Here is a 24532-nt window from a genome sequence, read left to right as displayed (position 1 = left end):
TCAAGACCTTATTTTATAAAAATTTCACTAATTTAAACTAAAACTTTTGTGTTAAACTTGTTTGAAGTTGTATTTGGAACATAGTTTAAAAAGCTAGAACACACAACCTATGAGATTTTGAGCTTATTTATATGGTTACATTATTTAACCATAAATATTTTATTCTTGTGTGTTTTCTTCTCTATAATTGCAATCTTTGCTTTGTTCCATTCTATATGTCCATTATTTAGTGAATTTACATGCTTGCATATGATTGAGGCCATTATTTGTTATTAGCTCACTTATCCCAAATAAGCCTACCTTTTACATCACCCTTGTTAGCCTCCTTGAGCCTTTTAATCTCCTTCTATTCTATAACTACATCACTAGCCTTAAGGAGAAAAACAAAAGTAAAAATCTCAAATTGAATCTTTGGTTAGCTTAAGATAGAGATTATGTATCAACTAAGTGTGGGGAAACATGGAAACATGGGTTGATAGGAAAGGATATATTAATAAGAATAATCAGAAATTTGGGAGCATGCTCATGTAACACCAAATTAAACTAAAATACCATGTGTATTGATATATGTTATGTTTATGTTTCAAAAAAAAAACAAAAATATTCAATGAATAAATAAGGGGACATAATTACCTAAATATTAAGTTTAATAAAAGATCAATGCACATGTGATAAAAAAATTAAAAAAATTAAAAATTAAAAATTAAAAAATTAAAAATTAAAGAAAATTTGGTACATGAGTATGGGAATTATACAAAAGTCGGAATTTTGGGGTAGCTAAGCATGAACTTAAAAATATATAGAGTGTGTATATAGGTGAGAGCTTAGGTTAGTCAAGAATTCAATTTATAGCTCACTTAGCCATATATTATATACATCCTTACCCTTACCTCAGCCCCATTACAATCCTAAAAAGACCTCATGATGTTTGCATTGGTACATTAAATATTTGTTGATTGGTTAGATGAAGAACAAAGTTTAGAAAGCATGACTAGAGAAGAGTAGAGTGAATTACCCTATACACTTGAGAGATTAGAGTGCATATACACTACCAGTAAGGGTTCAATGCTTGATTCTATGTTCCCTGCTTTCATGAGCTATCTTCTTACAAGTTTACTTATCTTTTATTGTATAATTTGAATTAGTGAAATCTGATTTATGTTTGTCTTGGAGAACTTATTTACTTTTAACCAAGTAGGAAGAAACATTTTTTCATGTGGTTGCATTCACATAGATAGGTTGCATTTCATACATTCTACCATTTCTCTTCACTTTTATAGCTTCTCTTGAGCTTAGCATGAGGACATGCTAATGTTTAAGTGTGGGGAGGTTGATAAACCACTATTTTATGGTTTATATTGTGCTAAATTGAGTGGTTTTTCATCCATTATTCTCACGCTTATTCATAGAAATCGCATGTTTTACGTTTTCCTTCCTGATTTTGTGCTATGATTGAAAACATGTTTCTTTGGCCTTTAAATTGCTAATTATTAATCCTCTCCTATTACCATTCGATGCCTTGATATGTGTGTTAAGTATTTTCAAAGATTACAGGGCAGGAATAGCTTGGAGGATGGAAAGGAAGCATGCAAAAGTGGAAGGAATACAAGAAGTTGAAGGAACTGCAAAGCTGTTAGCCTGACCCTCTCGCACTAAAATGGTCATAACTTGAGCTACAGAGGTCCAAACGATGCGGTTTCAGTTGCGTTGAAAAGCTAACGTCCGAGGCTTCGATTTGATAAATAATATGCTATAATTTCCCTGACGCTAAGCGATGCAAACGCGTGCTCCACACGGACACGTCGCAGTGACAAAAATCAGCATGGCAGATTTCTTCTCCAGCAATTTCTGGGCTGTTTTTGACCCAGTTTGCGCCCCAGAAAACACAGATTAGAGGCTATAAAGTGGGGGAATCCATTCATTCATGATCACATTTTCATAATTCATAATTTTAGGACTGGATGTAGTTTTTAAAGAGCGAGGTTCTCTCCTCTCTCTTAGGATTTAGGATTAGGATTCCTCTTAAAGGAATTAGGATTTTTTATTATTTCAACTTACAATTTCTTCCGAGTTCCAGGTTCAATGTCCTTTTTATTTATTTTATCAATTTAGCTTATGAACTCTTTATGTTTGGATTGATTTTCTGTTTAATATAATTTGAGATGTTTCAGATTTATGATTTACATTTAGCTTTTTTATATTCTTGGCTTTAATTGATTAACTGGAGGCTCTTGAGTTATCAAACTTATCGTGATTGATTGTTATGTTATCTAATTGAATTGAATTCCACTAACTCTAGTCTTTCCTTAGGAGTTGTCTAGGACTTGGGAAATCTAACTTATTAGTCCACTTGACTTTCCCTTGCTTTCGTAAAGGTTAACTAAGTGGGATTAACTTCAATTCTCATAAGAATAACTAGGATAGGACTTCCAAATTTTCATACCTTGCCAAGAGTTTATTTTATAGTTCTTTATTTATTTTACTTGTCATTTAAATTACTTGTTCCTTTCTTTCAAAACCCCCAATTTACAAAACTCATAATCAATAATAAGAACATATCTCCCTGCAGTTTCTTGAGAAGACGACCCGAGGTTTGAATACTTTGGTTATCAATTTTTAAGGGGTTTGTTACTTGTGACAACCAAAACATTTGTAAGAAAGGATGATTGCTTGGTTTAGAAACTATACTTGCAACGGGAATTTATTCTGAATTCTAAACCGTCTATCATCCATTCTTCACGCACGCACAAGTTGGGAAGGGTCGTCTATTGGGGGTGCTAGCACACCCAGTGCGAGTGGACAGACTTTGCAAATTTTGGTACCTGTACGTACGCACACCCCTGTGCAGACGCACATGCCCTGTTTCTCAAATTTTCCTTTATTTTCAACTATTCTATCCTTCCAACAAGGTTGTAAACTTCTATAACACCATTTTAAGACTCTTGGGCTCAATTTTCGATGTTGGAATATGGGAAAGGTCTTAGGAGGTTTTATTTGTGTTTTACTTTGAAAAGTTAGCAAACTGAGGTTTAGGTTTTCGGTGTATTGAGGATGAGTTGGTTGAGAGAGAAGGAAGAGTAGTGAACTGGGTGATTGTTGACAATGAATTGAGATACTGATGAACTGATGAGTTTGGGATGGAAATTATGAATTGATGATGGATGTGATGAGTTGAGGACTTAAAAAGGGATGAATGATCCTGATGAATATTGAGAGTGTTCCAGGCACTATATCCTTAGAATGATAATGTTTGAAAGAGAGTGTGTCAGGCACTATATTCTTGGAATGTTGAGAATTGATAATTGAAAGTGGATTGAGATGTGAAATGGTGATGATTGGTGATGATGTGAGGTTGATGAACTTGTTGAATGTTGAGAGTGTGCCAAACATTATATCCTTGGGTTAAGTACGATGAGAACTTAAAGAGGGATGAGGATCTTGTTGAATGTAGAAAGTGTGCTAGGCACTATATCCTTGGGTTAAGCATGATAGTGTGCAGGGCACTATATCCCTGGGAATGAATTATGATTGATAATCTTTCTGCTACAAGAGTGTGCCAGGCACTATATCCTTGGGTTACGCATGCGAGTGTGCCCGGTACTATATTCGTGGGTGAATAGAGTGTGCCCAGCACTATATCCGTGGGTTAATAGAGTGTGCGTGGCACTATATCCGAGGGTACGACAGAAAAGCTACATCCGAAAGGATGTGTCGGGTTGGAATTTATGGACCGACAAGTGATATCACGAGCCAATAGGGCAGGTATTCATCATATGCATCTTCTATATGCTTGCTTGCTTTGATTACTTGAGTTTGCCTAATTGTATAATATGCCTACTTGCTTCTTGACTTACTTGTTACATGTATGAATTCTACCTGTGCTTTCCTTGCTTGCATTATCTATGTTTGTTTGGTGCTAAGGAGGTAAGGTAGGCGGTGGCGATGGGATCGCACGGAGGTTCGGTTGGCGAAGGCTGTGGGATACAGCGGTGTGACTAGTTCTAGTTAGAAATCCCCTAAGTTAGATAATCCTGCTTATGGTTTATGGTTTAAGTTCTTTATTTATATTTTTGTTCTAAGCGTGAATATTCGTATGTGATGTGAAGTTCTAGGATTGCCTTCGGCGTCCCGGAGCCTTACATCTTACATCATTGGGTACTATTACCATACTGAGAACCTCCGGTTCTCATTCCATACTTTGTTGTTATTTTTCAGATGCAGGTCGTAATCTACTTTGGTGAGATTGCGGATATGGTGACAAAGCGGAGTATGGTTCATTCCTTGTTTAATTTTGTTTTACTTTCATCATAGTAGTCTCTCATCTTTTGTATATTTATTTTTATGGCCTTAGAGGCTTATTTGAGAGATAGGTTGTATAAGCTGTTTTAGTTCCAAAATTCTGTATTCTTCTATTTGTAACTAGTCGGCTTAAACTCCGCAAGCTGTGGCTAGTTCCCTATGATTATTATAATATTGTATCTATATATACGTTTTATTCTTTTACATCTATACCTTGTGTCTTGTGCGTTAGCTTCGTGTGAACGTCTCGCGCTTTTGTAAATCTGTCTTTGACCTTAATCCTTCATCGGGCTCCTAGAATATATTATTTCTTTCTATATATAAATATGTATAAGCCTTAGGACTGTCGTAACCTCTGATTAACCTTTGTTTTATGGCTAGAGGTAAGGCTTAGGGTAATTGGGGTGTTACACAAGGAATAAAATCCTGGCTTAAGTGGCTCAATAAAGTTGTCCCTAACCATGTGCTTGTGGCGTGAAGGTGTCAAGTGAAAAGCTTGAGACTGAGCGGTTAAAGTCGTGGTCCAAAGCAAAAAGAGTGTGCTTAAGAACTCTGGTCACCTCTATTTGGGGACTCTAGCAAAACTGAGTCACAATTTGAAAAGGTTCATCCAGTTAAAGTGTCTGTGGCATTATCGTATCCGGTGGTAATACTGGAAAACAAGGTGCTTAGGGTCACGGCCAAGACTCTGAAAGCTGTGTTCAAGAATAAAAAAGAGCTAAACTAGGAGAATCAATAATATCATATGGATTCTAAGTTCCTAAAGATGCTAGCCATTCTGATTTTCAATGGATAGTGAGATGCCAAGACTATTCAGAAGCAAAAAGCTATTAAGTCCCGCTCATCTAATTGAAACTGAGCTTCATTAGAAATTCAGAGATTTATTGCATCCTAATCTTCTTTTCATCCTATTTTATTTTTAGTTGCTTGGGGACAAGCAACAGTTTAAGTTTGGTGTTGTGATGAGCGGATATTTTATACGCTTTTTGGCATAGTTTTCATGTAGTTTTTGCCATGTTTTATTTAGTTTTTATTAAATTTTTATAGGTTTTAGTGTTAAATTCATATTTTTGGATTCCACTTTGATTTTTTGTGTTTTTGTACCATTTCAGGTATTTTTTGGCTGAAATTGAGGAGCTATAGCAAAAGTCTGATTCAGAGACAGAAAGCGCTGTAGATGCTGTCCAAATCTAACCTCTTTGCACTCAGAAGAGATTTTCTGGAGCTACAGAAGTCCAAATGGAGCATTCTCAACGACTATGGAAATTTGACTTCTAGAGCTTTTCAGAAATGTATAATAGTCTATACTTTGTTTCAGAATAGAAGGCCCAAAACTGGCATCCAACGCCAGCTTCCTGCCCCCTTTCTAGCGTCCAGCACCCAAGGAGCAAAGCTCAGCATCCAAATGCCCATAGAGGACTCCCTAGCTGGTGTTTCACGCCCAAGAGACCTCATAGCACGTGGATTTCATCAAAGCTCAGACCAAACACTCACCAAGTGGGCCCCAGAAGTAGATTTTAGCACTAAAAAGACTGTTTTACCCTTATTAGTCATTGTTTAGTATTTAAGGAATTTTATTCATGTTATTCGAACACTTTTTACATCACTTTTACCATCATACATGTTTTACCATTATTTTTCACATCAGTATGAGTTTCTAAATATCCTAGGTTGAGGGGAGGAGCCCTGTGATGCACCACTATTTCATGGTGCATTTTATGCTGAATTTATGGGATTTTATCATCTTTTCTCACACTTATTCAATGAAATAGCATGGTTTCATGATTTTCTCCTAATTTGTGCTTAAGTGTGAAAACATGCTTTTTAGGCCCTTAATTTGCTAATCTTAATTCACCTTTGATTCCACTAGATGCCTTGATGCGCTTGTTGAGTGATTTCAGGTTCAAAAGGCTAGGAATAGATCAAAGGAATGAAGAGAAAAGCATGCAAAATGGAGATTTCATCGAAAATCAAAGATTTAGGATGCATTCATCGACGCGTACGCGTACCAGACGTGCACGCGTGGATAGCAAAAACGCGAAACGACACGTACGCGTGACCCACAGTTACGCGTCGCTGCTCGCACGTGACTTCATTAAAGTGAAAACGCTGGGGGTGATTTCTGGGCTTCCCAGGCCCAAATTCAACTCATTTTCTGAGCCTATTACATGCAGAAATTAAGAGGAGTCAAGGGGGGAACACATAGTTTAGTTTACATCATGCTTTAGTTAGTTTCTAGAGAGAGAAGCTCTCTCTTCTCTCTAGAATTAGGTTAGATGTAGATTAGAATTTCTTAGATCTAGGTTTAATTCATGCTTTGAGTTACTTTTCCTTTACAAATTCTTGTTCCTCTATCTTTGCTTTCTTAGTTTTACTTTAATCCTTGTATTTGTTTACTTTGTTGTTGATGCACTCTTGTTCCTTTTATTTTCCTTTAATGCAATTTATGTTTGATTTCCTTTATTGTTGATTTGAGTTGTTGTTGTTAATTTCCTTGCAATTAGTAGTTGTAGATTTGAATTTCTTGCAATTTTATCTTACTTTCCTTTTATGCCTTCCAAGTGTTTGATTAAATGTTTGGAAGGATGTTAGAGTAGATTTTTGTGTTCTTGGCTTGGGATGGTAACTTAGGTGAAATTGAGTTGCTAATGTCCAAGTCCTGATAATTGGTGTCCATTGACTCTAGCTTCCACTAAGTTAATTAGTGAGTGGTTAGGACTTATGGATTAGGATTGGTGTAGCTCATTTGACTTTTCTTTACTTGTTAGAGGATGATTTAATGAGATTGATCCTTACAATTATCATGTTGTGGTAAGTGACAATGATATAGATCCTTAACCATCAACCCTTGCCAAAACCTTTTATCATTTGAGTTTCCTTTACTTTCTTCCAATTTATCTTTCATGTCCCTTATCCAAAACCCCAAAATATGCATCTCATAAACAATAAGAACACTTCCCTGCAATTCCTTTGAGAGACGACCCAAGGTTTGAATACTTCGGTTATTTTTATTGGGGTTTGTACTTGTGACAAACAAATTTTTGCATGAAAGGATTGTTTGTTGGTTTAGAAACTATACTTGCAACGAGATTTCATTTGTGAAATTCTATACCATCAAAAATCCATTCATCACCCTGCTGAGTCCTATGAATTAATAAAAGTATTACTGTTTCTTCTTTGATCCGTGTTTGATTTATTTCTAAGATGTATATTTGATCTTCAACATGGTGAATAGGATGATCAGTGACAATCAGCTCTGTTCATCATACTAAGACAAACGTGCCTGACAAACACCCGCATCTACTTTGGTTCGTGTGAATACGTGGCCGAAAAGCACGAACCAACAGCTATGTTTATACATCTCTCATACGGCTAATCCATGACTTCGTTGGGGACTTCTCGAGACACCAATTCAGCCGATTTTTGGAGAGATTAGGGTCTCCATGGTATAGGCTAGAATTCAAAGAAGCAGCATTCTCTAATCCGAAAGATTCGACCTCGTCTGTGGCGTTTTAAGTTGGATCGCCAAGAGAATGAACTGCTAGAGCTTCACCCTCCGTCAGATTGAATGACCATGGGCAATGGTGTTTGATCTGGAGCATAGGAGATCAATGACCACGGGCAATGGCTTTGATCACATACAACCTACCATAGAAGAAATCACTCACAAGCAAGGAAGACAGTAATACCAGAGTTAATCCAGAAAGGTTAACAACTCCAATCCTTAATTATAACCCTTTTACTGATTTCTTTTATAAAATACCTTATACCCTTCTCTCATATTCCTTTTAGTGATTCCATTCATATTCACAATCAAACTGCATTCAAACATAATCAACCTTCTGATCTGCCTGACTAAGACCTGCAAGAGAACCATAGCTTGCTTCAAACCACAATCCTCGTGGGATTAACCCTGATTCGCTCAGGTATTACTTGGACGACCCAGTGCACTTGCTGGTACAACAGTACGAAGGTGTGAGGATTCGTGCTACCAACTATGAATGCTACTTTGAGTTGTGTTCAATTCTGTTTATTTCAGGTAGCATTCGGATGGATTTGACGGAGTTTATAGAAGAAGAGGAAGAAAGTGGATGATGTTGTCAACCATGACCTCCTTGCACTCTAATGAATATAAATTGAGCTACAGAGGTCCCATTGATATGATTCCAGCGGCATTGGAAAGCTGACTTCCATTGCTTTCCAACGATATATAATAGTATACCCTTTTCTTCCATTTTTTACGGCCATGTTGTTGCCTAACTTGGAATTTCCCAGGTTAGGTGCCATAAATACAAGTCCTCCCATTGCATGCAGCCAGGGTGGTGCCTAACTTGGAATTTCCCAAGTTAGGCACCATATGAAAGAAGAAGCTTCAATTCCATTTGGTCAATGCAGCGCCTAACTTGGGATTCTCCAAGTTAGGCGCCAGCTCAAGAGAAAGGAGTGGTCCCCGCATCTATTTTGATGATGGCAACGAAGATTTTATTAATTTTTTTATTAAACTTTATTTTATTTACAAATAGGAGAAGATATTATTTAGTTTTAGAAAATATTTTTTACATTAATTAGGATTAGATATAAAAAGGGAAAAGAATCAGCCCTTCGGACTACTCTTCTCTCCTACCTCATTCCGCACTTTACACTTTTTTCAGAAGCCTAGTTTTCTCTCTGAACCATGAGCAACTAAACCTCCACTATTAAGGTTAGGAGCTCTGTTTATTCTATCGATTAATACTATTACTTTTCTATTTTAATTTATGTATTGATTTCAATTTCAAGAATTGTTGTCGTTCTTTATCTTATGAATTTGGGTGGAACAGAAGTATGACCATTATTCTATTTGAGTTCTTGTAAACCTTGGAAAAGCTCTTTATTTGAACAACAGCTTGAAAAATTTTTTTCCTAAATTTATAATTATCTGGACTTAACGGGATACGTGACATATAATCCTCTTATATTTGGATAATTAGGGTTTCTGTGGCACATAAACTAGTTTTGAACTTAACCCTCTAATTGGAATTAAGTGACCAAGAAATTGGCGGTTGATGAAGGTTAGAGGAGACTAAAAAGGTCTAAGGAATTAGGGTTTAGTCACATATAGTTTGCCATAAATTGAATCTTGCATGATTAAAGTAGTTGGTAAGAAAAGTTAATCCGAAAAATAAATATCTCTGAAACCTTAACTATTTTCTCTATATATTTCACAACTCGTTTACTGCTTGCTTTATTAATTCTCTGAATTACTGTTTGATGCAATTGAACTCTCAAAACACTATTTTCTGTTTGTCTGACTAAGCCAATTACTCAATCATTATTGCTTGATCCATCAATCCTCGTGGGATCGACCCTCATTCACTTGAGGTACTACTTGGTACGACCTGGTGCACTTGCCGGTTAGTTTGTGGGTTATAAATTCTGCAGTAGTCCCCAGCAACGATGCCAATGTTCCGAAGGTTACCTGAAATTGGATTGTGTTTGGGCCTGAACGTGAGGTCCAGGCTCCCTCTGTGACAGCGACGGACTTGTATTAGAGCTGAGGTGCCGCCGTCCAAGTTCTTTGTAAAGAGGTGGGGGTAGTACCTACAAGAGACTCTGATGTTTAAGTTAGCAAAGATTTTAGGTAAGCTTTTTTGTAGATTGGGTTCTAAATATATCTGAGTTTGTAGTATATTTATAGTAGAATAGGTAACCACCTTTTAGTGTAGTTTCACCTTTGATGGTGGATAATTGTTCCATTTTTCTAGGGAGTTATTGAGATCTCCCTTCTAGATAAGTGGAAGATATCTTAAGAGTTAGTTATTGTTTTAGCTTAATAAGGTTGAACTACCATTGTCATGCCGACCTCTATGAGGTTGGGTAGAAGTAGATGATGCCATTCTTATTGGGTGGACTTTTAACCTTTTTGGTCTTGACTTTATTTTGGGTCAGAATATGAAAAGTTTTTTTTTTTCAAAGAAAAAGTCTAGAGCACCGACTATAACATAAGCCAACTCAAACCAATTCTTTGTATTTTTAGTTTTGAAATTCGAAAAATTAGGGTAGTGGGAAGTTATTTTTTCTTTTTTGTAACAGACCTCCTGTTTTTTAACGAGTTGCCTCTAGTTGGCTACCTCCTACTTGGTTCTTAAGTAAAATCATTTTTTAAAAGTCAATCTAAACTAATCCTTAATTTTAATTAATACATTAAAAAATAATTAACTTTTTTTTTGAAAAACTAATCTATTATAGATCGAAGTTCTATTTAAAAATTTGTCGTTGACCAATAAATTTTATATATATATAAAATTTGAATTTATAATTCTTATTTAAATAAATTAATAAACTAATCATCATTAGTTGGCAAAAGATTAACAAGTTCTCAATAATCACTACCAGAGGAAAAAAAAATGATCCATTAAGGTCTCTCTTATTATATATAACACTTAAGTCATTGTTGTAAAAATCAAACATCAAAGTTAAATTTGTTATTTTTCTAACAAGGGAGTGATATTTTGTTTTTAATATATCCCCATACGCTACCACTATATAACTATGGCATCTTGACTTGGAGTGAATGGGATTGGGATCTCTTGATTGTTAATACTCAATACTGCTGATTAGTGTAACGAATGAAAGAACCAATAATTTAACGTAAGCTAGCCAATGGTGACTTTAATGTTAAATAATTTAAAAAAATTTCAGGTATTTTCGGAATATTAATTTTAATATTTTAATTATTAATTTTAATTATTAAAAAATATATAATATATATTAATTAAAATTAACATTTAAAATAATTAAAATATCAGTATTTTTAAAAATATCTGAAAATTTTTCAAATAAATTTATAATTGGTGATTATGATATTAAAGTTCATAAATGTATGGAAAAAACAGTCACAATTTCAACCAAGAAACTTGATCAGGGGGTGTAATTGTGATTTGTGACAAAGTTGACATTCAAATTGGAAATTCATTGACCATTCGCCACAATTGAAATTTCAGTAATCAACTAATTAAAACGTGAAAAAGACCTAATTCAATAACATCTACTAAAATACTAAGAATAATGGGAATTTTGATTAGCATGAAATTAAGTAATCCAATTATCAATTTTCAATAAATTAAAGAAGTAGTCCATGACATGATCCGCTTAACCTAAGATAGCATTTTTAATCTGTACAAATTGAACCACAGCGCCCTACTAATTACTATAACCACCAAGCCATGGTTTCACAAAATCATTGAGTGAATAGAGATTATGCAACTTCCAATACTTCCCGCTACTGCCACTGACTCTGTAGCAACCAACAATTCTTCAGCTGAGACTCCACGCTTTCTCTGAAGCTCTTCACCCGAACCAAACAAAAATGGGTCGAACACAAGCCCATGCCCGATCCAGGACCAGATCCGACCCGGCTCGTTTTCAAGAGGTAGCAAACCGGCCCGCACCCTACACCTTTCCCCTGAACTACGATTCCCCACGCTCTTGTTGTTCTTTCTGTATCGGAACCGCCGTCCTCCGCCTCGTCCTCCCCTCCGATCTCCTCCACGAAGATGACTCCTTCTGGCACCGGCGTCTCCCCTGACTCCCACCGTTGCTTCACCGCTGGCCAATCGTCAACAACCACCTGCTTCTCCGTCGTCGTCGATGTGGTGGTTTCTTCTCCCTTTCTCTTAGAAAAAATCTGCACCAGAAGCGGCGCCTCCTTCAGATTCTTCACGATTTCCACCACTGATTCCCTCATCCACGTGTCCAGCCTCTCCTGCGCCTCCAAGACGGCAGCGCTGTCACGGCCTCCTCCATTATTAGAATCCTCTCTCTTCCCGAACGGCTCAATGCTCATCCGATTCTCCACCACCGCTCCCCTAGCCGCCGCTGGCGCCGCCGAAGCCATCGAGATCCTCCCCTTCCACGCCGTGGAGCGCGCCAGGTCTCCGATCACGACGGAACACGGCGAGGCAAAACAACACCGATCCTGGATTCCGAAGTTAGCAGCGGTAAGGCGGCTGTTTCCGCCGCAAGCAATGCCGAGAGACGACGACGCCATCTTCTTCTGCCTGCGTGGATGGCGGGGAAAGGAAGAAAACACGCAGAAGAAAGGGAACAAGAGAGAATCTTAAAAGCCAAAAGCGATGAAAGCTTTTATTACTTTCTGTTTGTGACGAAGGGTTTGTGCTTTCGTCTGAAGAATTCAAATAAAGAAGGAGAAGAGGGGGAAGAACGAGAATCAGAGAAAGCTGTAAAGATAGATAAAGGGATAGAAGAAGCGTAATGGGTGAGGCGATTATTATAGTTTCAGTGACGCGTTCAAGATTAACGGTTGATCAACGCTTTCTTCAAATTTGACGGTTCTGATCTGATGCATAGGTGACTCTATCGGACTCTGACTCGGACTCCTTCTGGCTACTGTTTAAAATTCATATCACAACTAACTTACAATCCTAATATTTTTAGGCTGCTTTTGTTCCTCTGCGGATAAGTACACCTTATGCTCCAATATAGGAAGAATCCCTGGTTATAATATGAGCGCGTAGGCATATAGGGTGGGGTAGATTGTAGAGGAATGAAATTTTGAAGGGCACGAGGCTTGTTTGCATGGCAACGTGGCTTGGAGGGTAACTCCACGAGCCTTCCACGCTTTCGCAAATTGTAGCAAGTGCCAATTTTTGGTCCGGGTATAGGGTAGCCATGGGGTTTGATTACTTTGACTTGCTAAGATTGGAAGCAACTGTAAAGATGGAATGAGAGTAGGGGGAGCATGGAAGGAGTGCGCGTAGGGGATTGGAAGTGAGGTCGGTATGTGACGCGAGAAACGAAGGCGGAAAACGCACGAGACGGCATGCGAAAAGTGCATGGATTGCGAAGGCGAGCACACTGGGAGCATTCGCCGAGTGTGAACGATTGGCTAATAGAGTGTAACGTGGATGACACGTAGGAGTAGTGTGTTGCCATGTCATCATTATTCCTTTTTTTTTAAATGCAAAAATAAATCATATTTAAAAAGTGTTATTTTTCATTACAAATAAAAAAAATTATTATATTCCTAATAAAAATATGATTTATTCCTATGTACTCTCCTATATTCCCATATACTTTAGAGACGATGATAATGATTGTCGTTATCTATTATAAAATTTAAGAATTTGAGTTAATAATTTTTTTAAAATTTAAAGTAAAGGTTGTCGAAAATTAAATAAACTCTATAAAAATTAAATAAACGAGATAAGAGAAGTGTATGCGACACGTGTTTATCTCGTTTACAGTGTAAAATTATTTAGTTTACAGTGTAAATGAGATAAGAAAAGAGTATTTATTTCGATAAATATTTTTTAAATTATTTATTTTAGTAATTATTAAATTTATTTTATTTATTTAAATAAAAAATCCGTTTTTTTATCATTTACTATACTAATTTTTATATGTATATTTTTTATAAACTTTTTTTATTTTTGTTTGGATTTGTTCATATAATTTTTTATTTATTTTATTGTATTTCTTTTATTCATATGACAAATGTTGTTGATTTTTTTAATTTTTTATAGTGCTCTAATTTTTTAGATATTTTATTAATTTTTATGATATTTTTATTATTTTTTTATATAAATTCTTTTTTTCTATCCTTTACTGCATTGTATTTATGTTGTGTATGAAATTTTTTTATTTTTTTATTTGATTTTATTCATATAAATTTTATTTTTTTTATTGTATTTTTTTGTTCATATGATATATGTTGTTGGTTTTATGAAATTTTTATTATTTTTTATCTGTATGATTTTTTTTATTCTTTGATATACTCTATTTTTGTTTTGTATTAATTTATTTCTTATTTTTTAGTCTGACTTTGTAAAATTTATAATTGTAATTATTATATACTACGTTTATTATCAAAATTTTGTATAATATAAATTATGATCATATAAAAAAGATAAAATAAATAAAAAATTAATTATAAATAACATTAGAGTCATAAATAATAAAAAATTATAATCCAAAATAATACTAAATTAAAGAGTAGTGACCGTACTAGAAAAATTATAGAATATTTTTTTTTGTTTGACATTATAAAATTTATAGTATTTTTTTATATTTTTTTATTGTATTTATTTTATTTATATGATAAATATTTTTTATATTATTTTTGTTAGTATTTTGATTTTGCATGTATATTAAAAAAATTATTTAAATTGATATCTCTTTTAATAATTTTTCATCTAAAGATAATTTTGAGTAATATAATGCAAATAATATTTATTTTACTATAATCAATTTTAATATAAAGATTGCCAAACATAAATCATATTAACTCAAATTTATTTTTTATCAAAATCAATTTGATAAAAACTTTCATTTACAAACTGTAATCCAATTCCACACTTAATTGTGATATGAATTTTAAACAGTAGCCAGAAGGAGTCCGAGTCAGAGTCCGATAGAGTCACCTATGCATCAGATCAGAACCGTCAAATTTGAAGAAAGCGTTGATCAACCGTTAATCTTGAACGCGTCACTGAAACTATAATAATCGCCTCACCCATTACGCTTCTTCTATCCCTTTATCTATCTTAACAGCTTTCTCTGATTCTCGTTCTTCCCTCTCTTCTCCTTCTTTATTTGAATTCTTAAGCACAAACCCTTCGTCACAAACAGAAAGTAATAAAAGCTTTCATCCCTTTTGGCTTTTAAGATTCTCTCTTGTTCCCTTTCTTCTGCGTGTTTTCTTCCTTTCCCCGCCATCCACGCAGGCAGAAGAAGATGGCGTCGTCGTCTCTCGGCATTGCTTGCGGCGGAAACAGCCGCCTTACCGCTGCTAACTTCGGAATCCAGGATCGGTGTTGTTTTGCCTCGCCGTGTTCCGTCGTGATCGGAGACCTGGCGCGCTCCACGGCGTGGAAGGGGAGGATCTCGATGGCTTCGGCGGCGCCAGCGGCGGCTAGGGGAGCGGTGGTGGAGAATCGGATGAGCATTGAGCCGTTCGGGAAGAGAGAGGATTCTAATAATGGAGGAGGCCGTGACAGCGCTGCCGTCTTGGAGGCGCAGGAGAGGCTGGACACGTGGATGAGGGAATCAGTGGTGGAAATCGTGAAGAATCTGAAGGAGGCGCCGCTTCTGGTGCAGATTTTTTCTAAGAGAAAGGGAGAAGAAACCACCACATCGACGACGACGGAGAAGCAGGTGGTTGTTGACGATTGGCCAGCGGTGAAGCAACGGTGGGAGTCAGGGGAGACGCCGGTGCCAGAAGGAGTCATCTTCGTGGAGGAGATCGGAGGGGAGGACGAGGCGGAGGACGGCGGTTCCGATACAGAAAGAACAACAAGAGCGTGGGGAATCGTAGTTCAGGGGAAAGGTGTAGGGTGCGGGCCGGTTTGCTACCTCTTGAAAACGATCCGGGTCGGATCTGGTCCTGGATCGGGCATGGGCTTGTGTTCGACCCATTTTTGTTTGGTTCGGGTGAAGAGCTTCAGAGAAAGCGTGGAGTCTCAGCTGAAGAATTGTTGGTTGCTACAGAGTCAGTGGCAGTAGCGGGAAGTATTGGAAGTTGCATAATCTCTATTCAATCAATGATTTTGTGAAACCATGGCTTGGTAGTTATAGTAATTAGTAGGGCGCTGTGGTTCAATTTGTACAGATTAAAAATGCTATCTTAGGTTAAGCGGATCATGTCATGGACTACTTCTTTAATTCATTGAAAATTGATAATTGGATTACTTAATTTCATGCTAATCAAAATTCCCATTATTCTTAGTATTTTAGAAGATGTTATTGAATTAGGTCTTTTTCACGTTTTAATTAGCTGATTACTGAAATTTCAATTGTGGCGAATGGTCAATGAATTTCCAATTTGAATGTCAACTTTGGTTCCTTTTTTATGTCACAAATCACAATTACACCCCCTGATCAAGTTTCTTGGTTGAAATTGTGACTGTTTTTCCATACATGCATGAACTTTAATATCATAATCACCAATTATAAATTTATTTGAAAAATTTTCAGATATTTTTAAAAATACTAATATTTTAATAATTTTAAATATTAATTTTAATTAATATATATTATATATTTTTTAATAATTAAAATTAATAATTAAAATATTAAAATTAATATTCCGAAAATACCTGAAATTTTTTTAAATTATTTAACATTAAAGTCACCATTGGATAGCTTACCGTTAAATTATTGGTTCTTTCATTCGTTACACCAATTAGCAGTATTGAGTATTAACAATCAAGAGATCCCATTCACTCCAAGTCAAGATGCTATAGATAAAGTGTGTATTTAGATTACAGGAGATTTGTATAAAATTGATTTTGTGAAATTGATTTTGATAAAAAAATAAGTTTGTATTAACGTAGTTTATGTTTGGTAATTTTTATTTAAAATGGATTATAGTAAACTAAATATTGTTTGGATTATATTATTCAAAATTACTTTTAGATAAAAAATTACAGAAAAGAACATGAATTTAAATAATTATTTTATGTTATCTTATAATTTTATTTTAAATATTTAAATAAATTTTAATATTTTTTTAGTACTTTTAGTATTCTTTAGTACTCTAATAAGATTAATAGAATCATAATACAAAATAAAAAAAAATATTCCATACAAAAAATTAACAATAACAGCAAAAAAAACTCATAAAAAATTTAGAAATTTTATAAAAAATAATAATATACATAAAAAAGTATTAGAAAAAAAATATTATTAAAAAACAATAAACATGTGAATATGAAGGACATAATTGGTACAAAGAACATAAAGTTTAATCCAACGTGAAAACATCAATGGAAAAACTAGAATTTTTAGTTTTTGGTAAACTAGGGTTGAAGACAGAAATCACTTTTGCATTTCTAAAATAAAAATGTCGCCAAACATAAAGATAAAGCGTTCAAAGAACACAAACGAGCTTTTCTCTTTTCCAACGCAAATGCAAACACACCCTAAATCACAATCCTAGTATTTTTAGGCTGCTTTTGTTCCTCTGCGGGTAAGTACACCTTATGCTCCAATATAGGAAGAATCCACGGTTATAATGTGAGTTCGTAGGCATATAGGGTGGGGGTAGGTTGTAGAGGAATGAAATTTTGAAGGGCACGAGGCTTGTTTGCATGGCAACGTGGCTTGGTGGGTAATCCCACGAGCCTTCCACGCTTTCGCAAACTGTAGCAAGTGCGAATTTTTGGTCCGGGTATAGGGTAGCCATGAGGTTTGATTACTTTGACTTGTTGAGATTAGAAGCAATGGTGAAGATGGAATGAGAGTAGGGGGAGCATGGAAGGAATGCGCCTAGGAGATTGAAAGTGAGGTCGGTATGTGACGCGAGAAACGAAGATGGGAAACGCACGAGACCGCACGCGAAAAGTGTATGGATTGCGAAGGCGAGCACACGGGGAGCATTTGCTAAGTATAAACGATTGACTAATAGAGTGCAACGTGGATGACACGTAGGAGTAGTGCGTTGCCATGTCATCATTATTCGTTTTTTTTTTAAATGCGGAATATCCACGCGTTATTTCATTTCTTACGAGTTGGGTGTAACGTAATTATTGAGAAACCGAAAGATAAGGTATAAGTAACTATACCCGGTATGAATTTTTTTAGCTTGTACTACTGGAACTTGCAGAGGGTATTGTTTAACTAAAAAACCAGTTGTTCCAGGATTTTTTTTTTTTGAAATAAAATAAAAAATTATTATTTGCTCAAATTCAAAATTTTAATTTTAATTTTAGAAATACGATTTTTTTTGGTAGAGGGAGGTCGCCGTGCCTCCGGTCGAATCCCCGCAAACTTCTTTTAAATTTTCAAAAATTCTAATTTTTAAGTAGTATTTATAGGAATATACAAAAATACACAAATAATAAGCATGACTTTTTTAATATTGTTGGTATCAATAATAATTATTATGATCGTCTTTAGAAATACATAGATACACAGAAATAAGTCATATTTAAAAAGAGTTATTTTTCATTACAAATAAAAAAAATTATTATATTCCTAATAAAAGTATGACTTATTCCTGTGTACTCTCGTATATTCCCGTATATTTTAGAGACGATGATAATGGTTGTCGTTGTCTGTTATAAAATTTAAGAATTTGAGTTAGAAATTTTTTTAAAATTTAAAGTGAAGTTTGTCGGAAATTAAATAAACTCTAAAAATTATAGAGTTCGTCGGGAGTACGACGAACTTGTTCTAACAAAAAAATAGCGTATTTAAAAAATTAAAATTAAAAAATGAGATTTTAAAAAATAATTATTCTTTTATTTTATTTAAAAAAAAAAATCCGTTGTTCCAAGTTGCAATAAATAATATAATCCTCAGCATCTGCTAGCGTGATAAACATGGACGAACAATATATTATATATGTATTATTTTTGGTTTCAATTTGTAAGGGGTCTTGCTATCACACACTTTGGTCCTGATTTAAAAAAAAAAATTCCATGCTTTGGATGTGGATAGCTGTAAAAGAAGTTCTAACTTGTAAGGTTAGGTGAAAAATTTATTTATTTTTTATCAACTCCATCTTTTATTTTTTTTTATAAAATTTATTTGTAGTTCTTCCTATTTTTTTATAGTTCTTTATTTCAATTTTTTTTCATCAAAATTATTTAAATTTATTTTAATTATTAGCAAATTGAATATTTTAATTTTTTTAATTATTTTTAATATTCATTTTTGCATTTTTATTTTTATATTTTTTTGTTATATTTTTTATTTATATTTTTTATTATATTTTTTATTTATATAATGAATATTTTTATATTATTTATGTAGTGTTCTAATTTCTCATATTATATTTTTATGAGTTTTTTTTAGGATTTTTTATTTAAATAAATAAAATAAATTTAATAATTACCAAAATAAATAATTTAAAAAATATTTATCGAAATAAATACTTCTCTCTTATCTCGTTTACAGTGTAAACGAGATCAGAAAAGTGTATGCGACACGTATTTATCCCCTTTACAGTGTAAAATTATCTCTTTTACAGTGTAAACGAGATAAGAGAGGAGTATTTATTTCGATAAATATTTTTTAAATTATTTATTTTGGTAATTATTAAATTTATTTTATTTATTTAAATAAAAAATTCATTTTTTTATTATTTACTATACTATTTTTTATATGTATATTTTTATAAAATCTTTTTTTATTTTTGTTTGGATTTGTTCATATAATTTTTTATTTATTTTATTATATTTTTTTATTCATATGACAAATGTTGTTGATTTTTTTAATTTTTTATAGTGCTCTAATTTTTTAGATATTTTATTAATTTTTATGATAATTTTATTATTTTTTTATATAAATTCTTTTTTTCTATCCTTTACTGCATTGTATTTATGTTGTGTATGAAATTTTTTTATTTTTTTATTTGATTTTATTCATATAAATTTTATTTATTTTTTATTATATTTTTTTGTTCATATGATATATGTTGTTGGTTTTATGAAATTTTTATTATTTTTTATCTGTATGATTTTTTTCATTCTTTGATATACTCTATTTTTGTTTTGCATTAATTTGTTTCTTATTTTTTATTCTGACTTTGTAAAATTTGTAATTGTAATTATTATATACTATATTTATTATCAAAATTTTGTATAATATAAATTATGATCCTATAAAAAAGATAAAATAAATAAAAAATTAATTATAAATAACAATAGAGCCATAAATAATAAAAATTTATAATCCAAAATAATACTAAATTAAAGAGTAGTGACCGTACTAGAAAAATTATAGAATATTTTCTTTTTGTTTGACATTATAAAATTTATAGTATTTTTTTTTCATATTTTTATTTTTATTGTATTTATTTTATTTATATGATAAATATTTTTTATATTATTTTTGTTAGTGTTCTGATTTTGCATGTATATTAAAAAATATTTAAATTGATGTCTCTTTTAGTAATTTTTCATCTAAAGGTAATTTTGAGTAATATAATCTAAACAACATTTATTTTACTATAATCAATTTTAATATAAAGATTGCCAAACATAAATCATGTTAACTCAAACTTACTTTTTATCAAAATCAATTTTACAAAATCAATTTGATAGAAACTCCCATTTATAAACTGTAATCCAAACACACACTAAATTGTTTCTATTATTGAATAATAGTTTATTTAGTATTCTAATTAAATTCATTTTTCTTTTTTTTTTTGGGTGACTAAATTCATTTTTCTTTAGAAAGAAACATTGATATTAATTTATTTTGTAAACTAAACTCTTATTATTGACTATTTCCAATAACATTATGCAAATGATCAAGAGAAAAATAAATAAAAAGAATGAGTATTAGCTCAAATGGTATAATCTCTCCATACTCAATTAAGAGGTTGTGGGTTAGAGTTTTCTATCTTTGGTAAAAAAAAAAAAAATAAATAAAAAGAAGTTAAATTATAGGATGTAACTAGTGCAATGATAAGCCAATGAGTAATAGCTCAAATGGCATAGTCTTCCCATACTCCATTAAGAGGTTGCGGATTCGAGTCTCCTATCTTTGATAAAAAAAAAAAAAAACTAATGCAATGATAATGTTATATGATATTTCACTTTCTTAGTTCCAAATATTTTGTTGGGAACCCAAAAAAAAAGAATTTTATTGTCTAACATACACGTTATTTAGCGAATAAAAATAACACTTTTTTTTTATATATTTTATCCTTTCAAATAAAGAAATAAACTAACAGAATAAATTTTTAGCACTTTTTTTTAAATAATTTTAGCACTATTTGTTAGAAACGAATGACATGCAAAAAAAAAAAAATCCATAAAATTTATTAGGTAAATTATATGATAAAGATGTAAGTTTACAGATTTTTTTTAATAGAATAAAAGAGAGATTAATAAAAGGAGACTAATAAAAGTAGGACTTACATTTTAAATAATAAAAAAATAATAAAAAATAACTATAAAAAAATTATATTCTTTCCCTATACCACTTCAATATGTACACCCCCAATTTATTATTGAATCTGTCTCTGTTAACATGATAATTCCTTATTTATTTTGGATGCGTGTAGCTAATTAATAAGTGTTTCAATCATGGATTAGGGAGGAATCGAAAATGCTTTATCTTGATTTGATTGGAACTCCATTAATTCCTCCACCATAAACGAGAAAAATTCAAAATTTATACTGTGCATGCATGTAACTAGCTATTCATCATAAATAATTTTTTAATCAATTATTATCTATTATAAATTTATAATAATTAGTTTTATATATATATTATATCTCAAATCTTTTTTTATATATTTAAAATTTAAAATTATATCTCTTTAAAATTAAAATATTTAAATTTAAATTTAAACATAACATAACCAGAATAACAAACTAAAATTAAATTCTAACTAAATTAAAATAAAAATAATATTATTAAAATTATTTTTTTTGTTTTAACTATTAAGTCTAGTAAATAGTTATTTAATAAGAATAATAAACACAATTATTTTTGATAAATTTTAGATGTGTTAAAAAATTATTTATATTAAAATATATAAATACAAATTTTAGATATGTATCAAAAATATTTTGTGTATTTTATTATTTTAGATGTGTTAAAAATAATTTATATTATGAAAAATATAAGTATGGATTTGAAATGTTAACTTATTATTTTGAATCTATTAAAAAAATTATTTATATTAAAAAAATATAAGCACAAATTTAAACGTATTTTAAATGTGTACCAAAAATATTTTATATATTTTCTCATTATTATTTTAGATGTATTATAAGTATATATAAAATAATATAAAAAATACCTACAAAATATATGTAAGATATACATGCTTGATTATTATATTCTTTAGTGTTTGCATAAATTAAAGTTGCTAATTCCTATGGTTTTATGTTCCTTAAATAATAAAGAGAAAAGAAAAGGATTAATGATGGAATTAGTTTTTAAAAAATGGGTCATTTTTCAAAATTTATTTTTAAATAATTTTATTAATTAAATTAATTTTTTAAATATTATAAACTAATTATTTTTATTATTCTGTCACATAATTAATAATTTTCGTCAACGATTTGATGATATAAAGTGTTAATTAATAGCATACATATTACGTAGTATGTTTAATTAGACGTTGAACAAATATGTTTATAAAAATTTATCAATTTAGTCAATTTTTTAATTATATAAAACTTTAATCCTAATATGCTAATATAACTTAACTACACTAAATTGATAAATTTTTATAAATATATTTGATCAGCGTCTAATTGAATATGTTAAATGTCATGTATAATGTGAATTAACGTTTCATGTCATTAAGGCTACGTTTGTTTCTGAGAAGAAGACAAGACACTGATGAGAACAAGATACAAAAGGCAGAGACACAAAAATTTTGTGTTCTTGTATTCTGTTTGGTGATAAATTAGAACAAATTATAAAAATTTAATTTATTCTATTTTTTTCATTTAAAAAATTTGAGAAAAAAATATAATAATAAAAAATATAATTATAAAAAATTAACAAGAATAATAAAAGAAAAATAAAAAATAAATTATGTCCCTTGTTAGTGTTTCTGTGTCCTTTCTGTCAGGATAGATACAAAATATACTAATTGTTTTATTTTTAAAAAAAATTGAAAAAATTAATTGATAAGATTTAAATTAAATCTAATTAAAATGTATTTATTTAAAATAAATAAATAATTTAATTAAAATATAATTAAATAATATTATTAAATTAAAAAACGAACAAAGGCTGAATTTTAAAGAATAAGTAGCATTATCCAAAATTAAAAGTCACCGAAACAACATTTGAAAAAATTTCACATCCATCGTGACAAAATTGCAACATCGATGAAATTGATTTCGTACCATATCAACCTACAAAAATATATTAGAAGAGTAAAAAATCCAAAAATATATGATTAATAGTTTATTGTTCGAAAATTTTTGGACTATATACCACATGGGACATGGCTATTATTTTAATACAAAAATACTATTTTGATGGTTTTCAATTAAAAGAGATCTTTCTTGAAAGTTGTATCCAAGTACCGCTAAAAATTTATGAATTATTTTAATATATATGAACGATTAATTTTACTTCTAATTTTTAAACAATTAATCAATTAAAAAAACAGCTTATGAATGACAAATATGGACTAAAGAACAACAAAATAAAACATCAATGTAAATTTGTATACAATGGGTTTTATTATTATTTTACTAAAAAATATTAAGCTACTCCCTTTTAATTCTCTTTGTTCACACATAAATTATGAATAATCTCTATAATATTTTATTTATATTCTGACCCAAATAATTAAGGATCACAGATTTAGTAAAGATTGAACTATTTTGAGAAAATCCATTAAACTTACATATTCAATTTAATAGAATTCTAGATCAATCAATCTGTCGGAGCGCAAGTTTTGTGACCCACGACCAACTCAACTTGTGCAATAAAAAAAGTCTTTTCACTCCATTATTTTAGATACTCATCTACAGGTTAGCAACCATTATAACGTGGGATAACTCTCCATATCTCAGGAGAATACTGATGCGGGTTAATTACAGGTTCAGAAATTTTCAAGTCTTAAAAACTCAATTACGTCGCAAGTATGGTCTAAACCGACAACCAACTCACAATCAAAGTTTAGAAGGTTGTCACAAAAATCAAATCAATAACTAGGAGTTGAATTTCGGGTCGTTCTTCCTTGGACTTGCAATTGAATGCACATTGTTGGTTATGGAATTTGGGAGTTTTGAATATGAATGCGAAAAGGTAAGGTAACTAGAATTAAAGAAAAACTAACAATAAAATTGCAATAAGTAAAAGCAGTAAGCAAGTAAACAACTATCTAGTAAGCATGCAATCGATATGGTAACAATTAAGAGGTAACTATACTTGGAAGTAATGGAATTAAACTAAAAGGACTAAGAGAATAGAGTAAATAAAAGAGATGGTAATCAAATACTTAAAAGGTCATGGCTAGGGTTGAGAAGTTAGGCTTCGTATCCTTGTTATCAACCACAAACATGACAATTATTAAGAGTTATTTTCACTATATCATCCCCTAATATCGAAGAAAAGTCAATTAGGCATAATTATTCTCAATCCACAAATCTTAATCAACTTACCAATCAAATTTGGCAAAAGATTAGTGTAGTGAAAATCAAATCAACTAACAACCCTAAATTACCAATCAATATTGGACATTGATAACTCAAGAATCCTTAATTACTCAACCCCAATCCAAGAATTGAAAAATCTACTCCATAAT

The 24532-nt window shown here is 31.6% G+C and overlaps 2 protein-coding genes across 2 annotated transcripts; one reads left to right on the top strand and one right to left on the bottom strand.

The window, feature by feature from the left end:
- Window positions 1–11359: 11359 nt before the first annotated feature.
- LOC107622778 (uncharacterized) lies at window positions 11360–12955 on the bottom strand. Its single transcript, XM_016324809.3, has one exon. The coding sequence runs from the start codon at window positions 12326–12328 to the stop codon at window positions 11561–11563; it is 768 nt and encodes a 255-aa protein (XP_016180295.1). The 5' UTR covers window positions 12329–12955; the 3' UTR covers window positions 11360–11560.
- A 1718-nt stretch (window positions 12956–14673) lies between these two features.
- Window positions 14674–16026, top strand: LOC107622779 (uncharacterized). The gene has a single exon (XM_016324810.3). It carries the CDS (start codon window positions 15034–15036, stop codon window positions 15799–15801), a length of 768 nt encoding a protein of 255 aa, XP_016180296.1. The 5' UTR covers window positions 14674–15033; the 3' UTR covers window positions 15802–16026.
- Window positions 16027–24532: the final 8506 nt, after the last annotated feature.

Source organism: Arachis ipaensis, chromosome B10 (assembly GCF_059453495.1).
Source record: "Arachis ipaensis isolate K30076 ecotype BB chromosome B10, ASM5945349v1, whole genome shotgun sequence".
In the NCBI taxonomy this organism is placed as follows: Eukaryota; Viridiplantae; Streptophyta; class Magnoliopsida; order Fabales; family Fabaceae; genus Arachis; species Arachis ipaensis.
Note: the sequence above shows the minus strand (reverse complement) of the source record. Positions and strands in the feature narration are given on the sequence as shown.

Bases quoted from the DNA above. Each gene is read 5' to 3' on its own strand.
- LOC107622778 (XM_016324809.3), bottom strand. From the start codon at position 12,328: ATGGCGTCGTCGTCTCTCGGCATTGCTTGCGGCGGAAACAGCCGCCTT.
- LOC107622779 (XM_016324810.3), top strand. From the start codon at position 15,034: ATGGCGTCGTCGTCTCTCGGCATTGCTTGCGGCGGAAACAGCCGCCTT.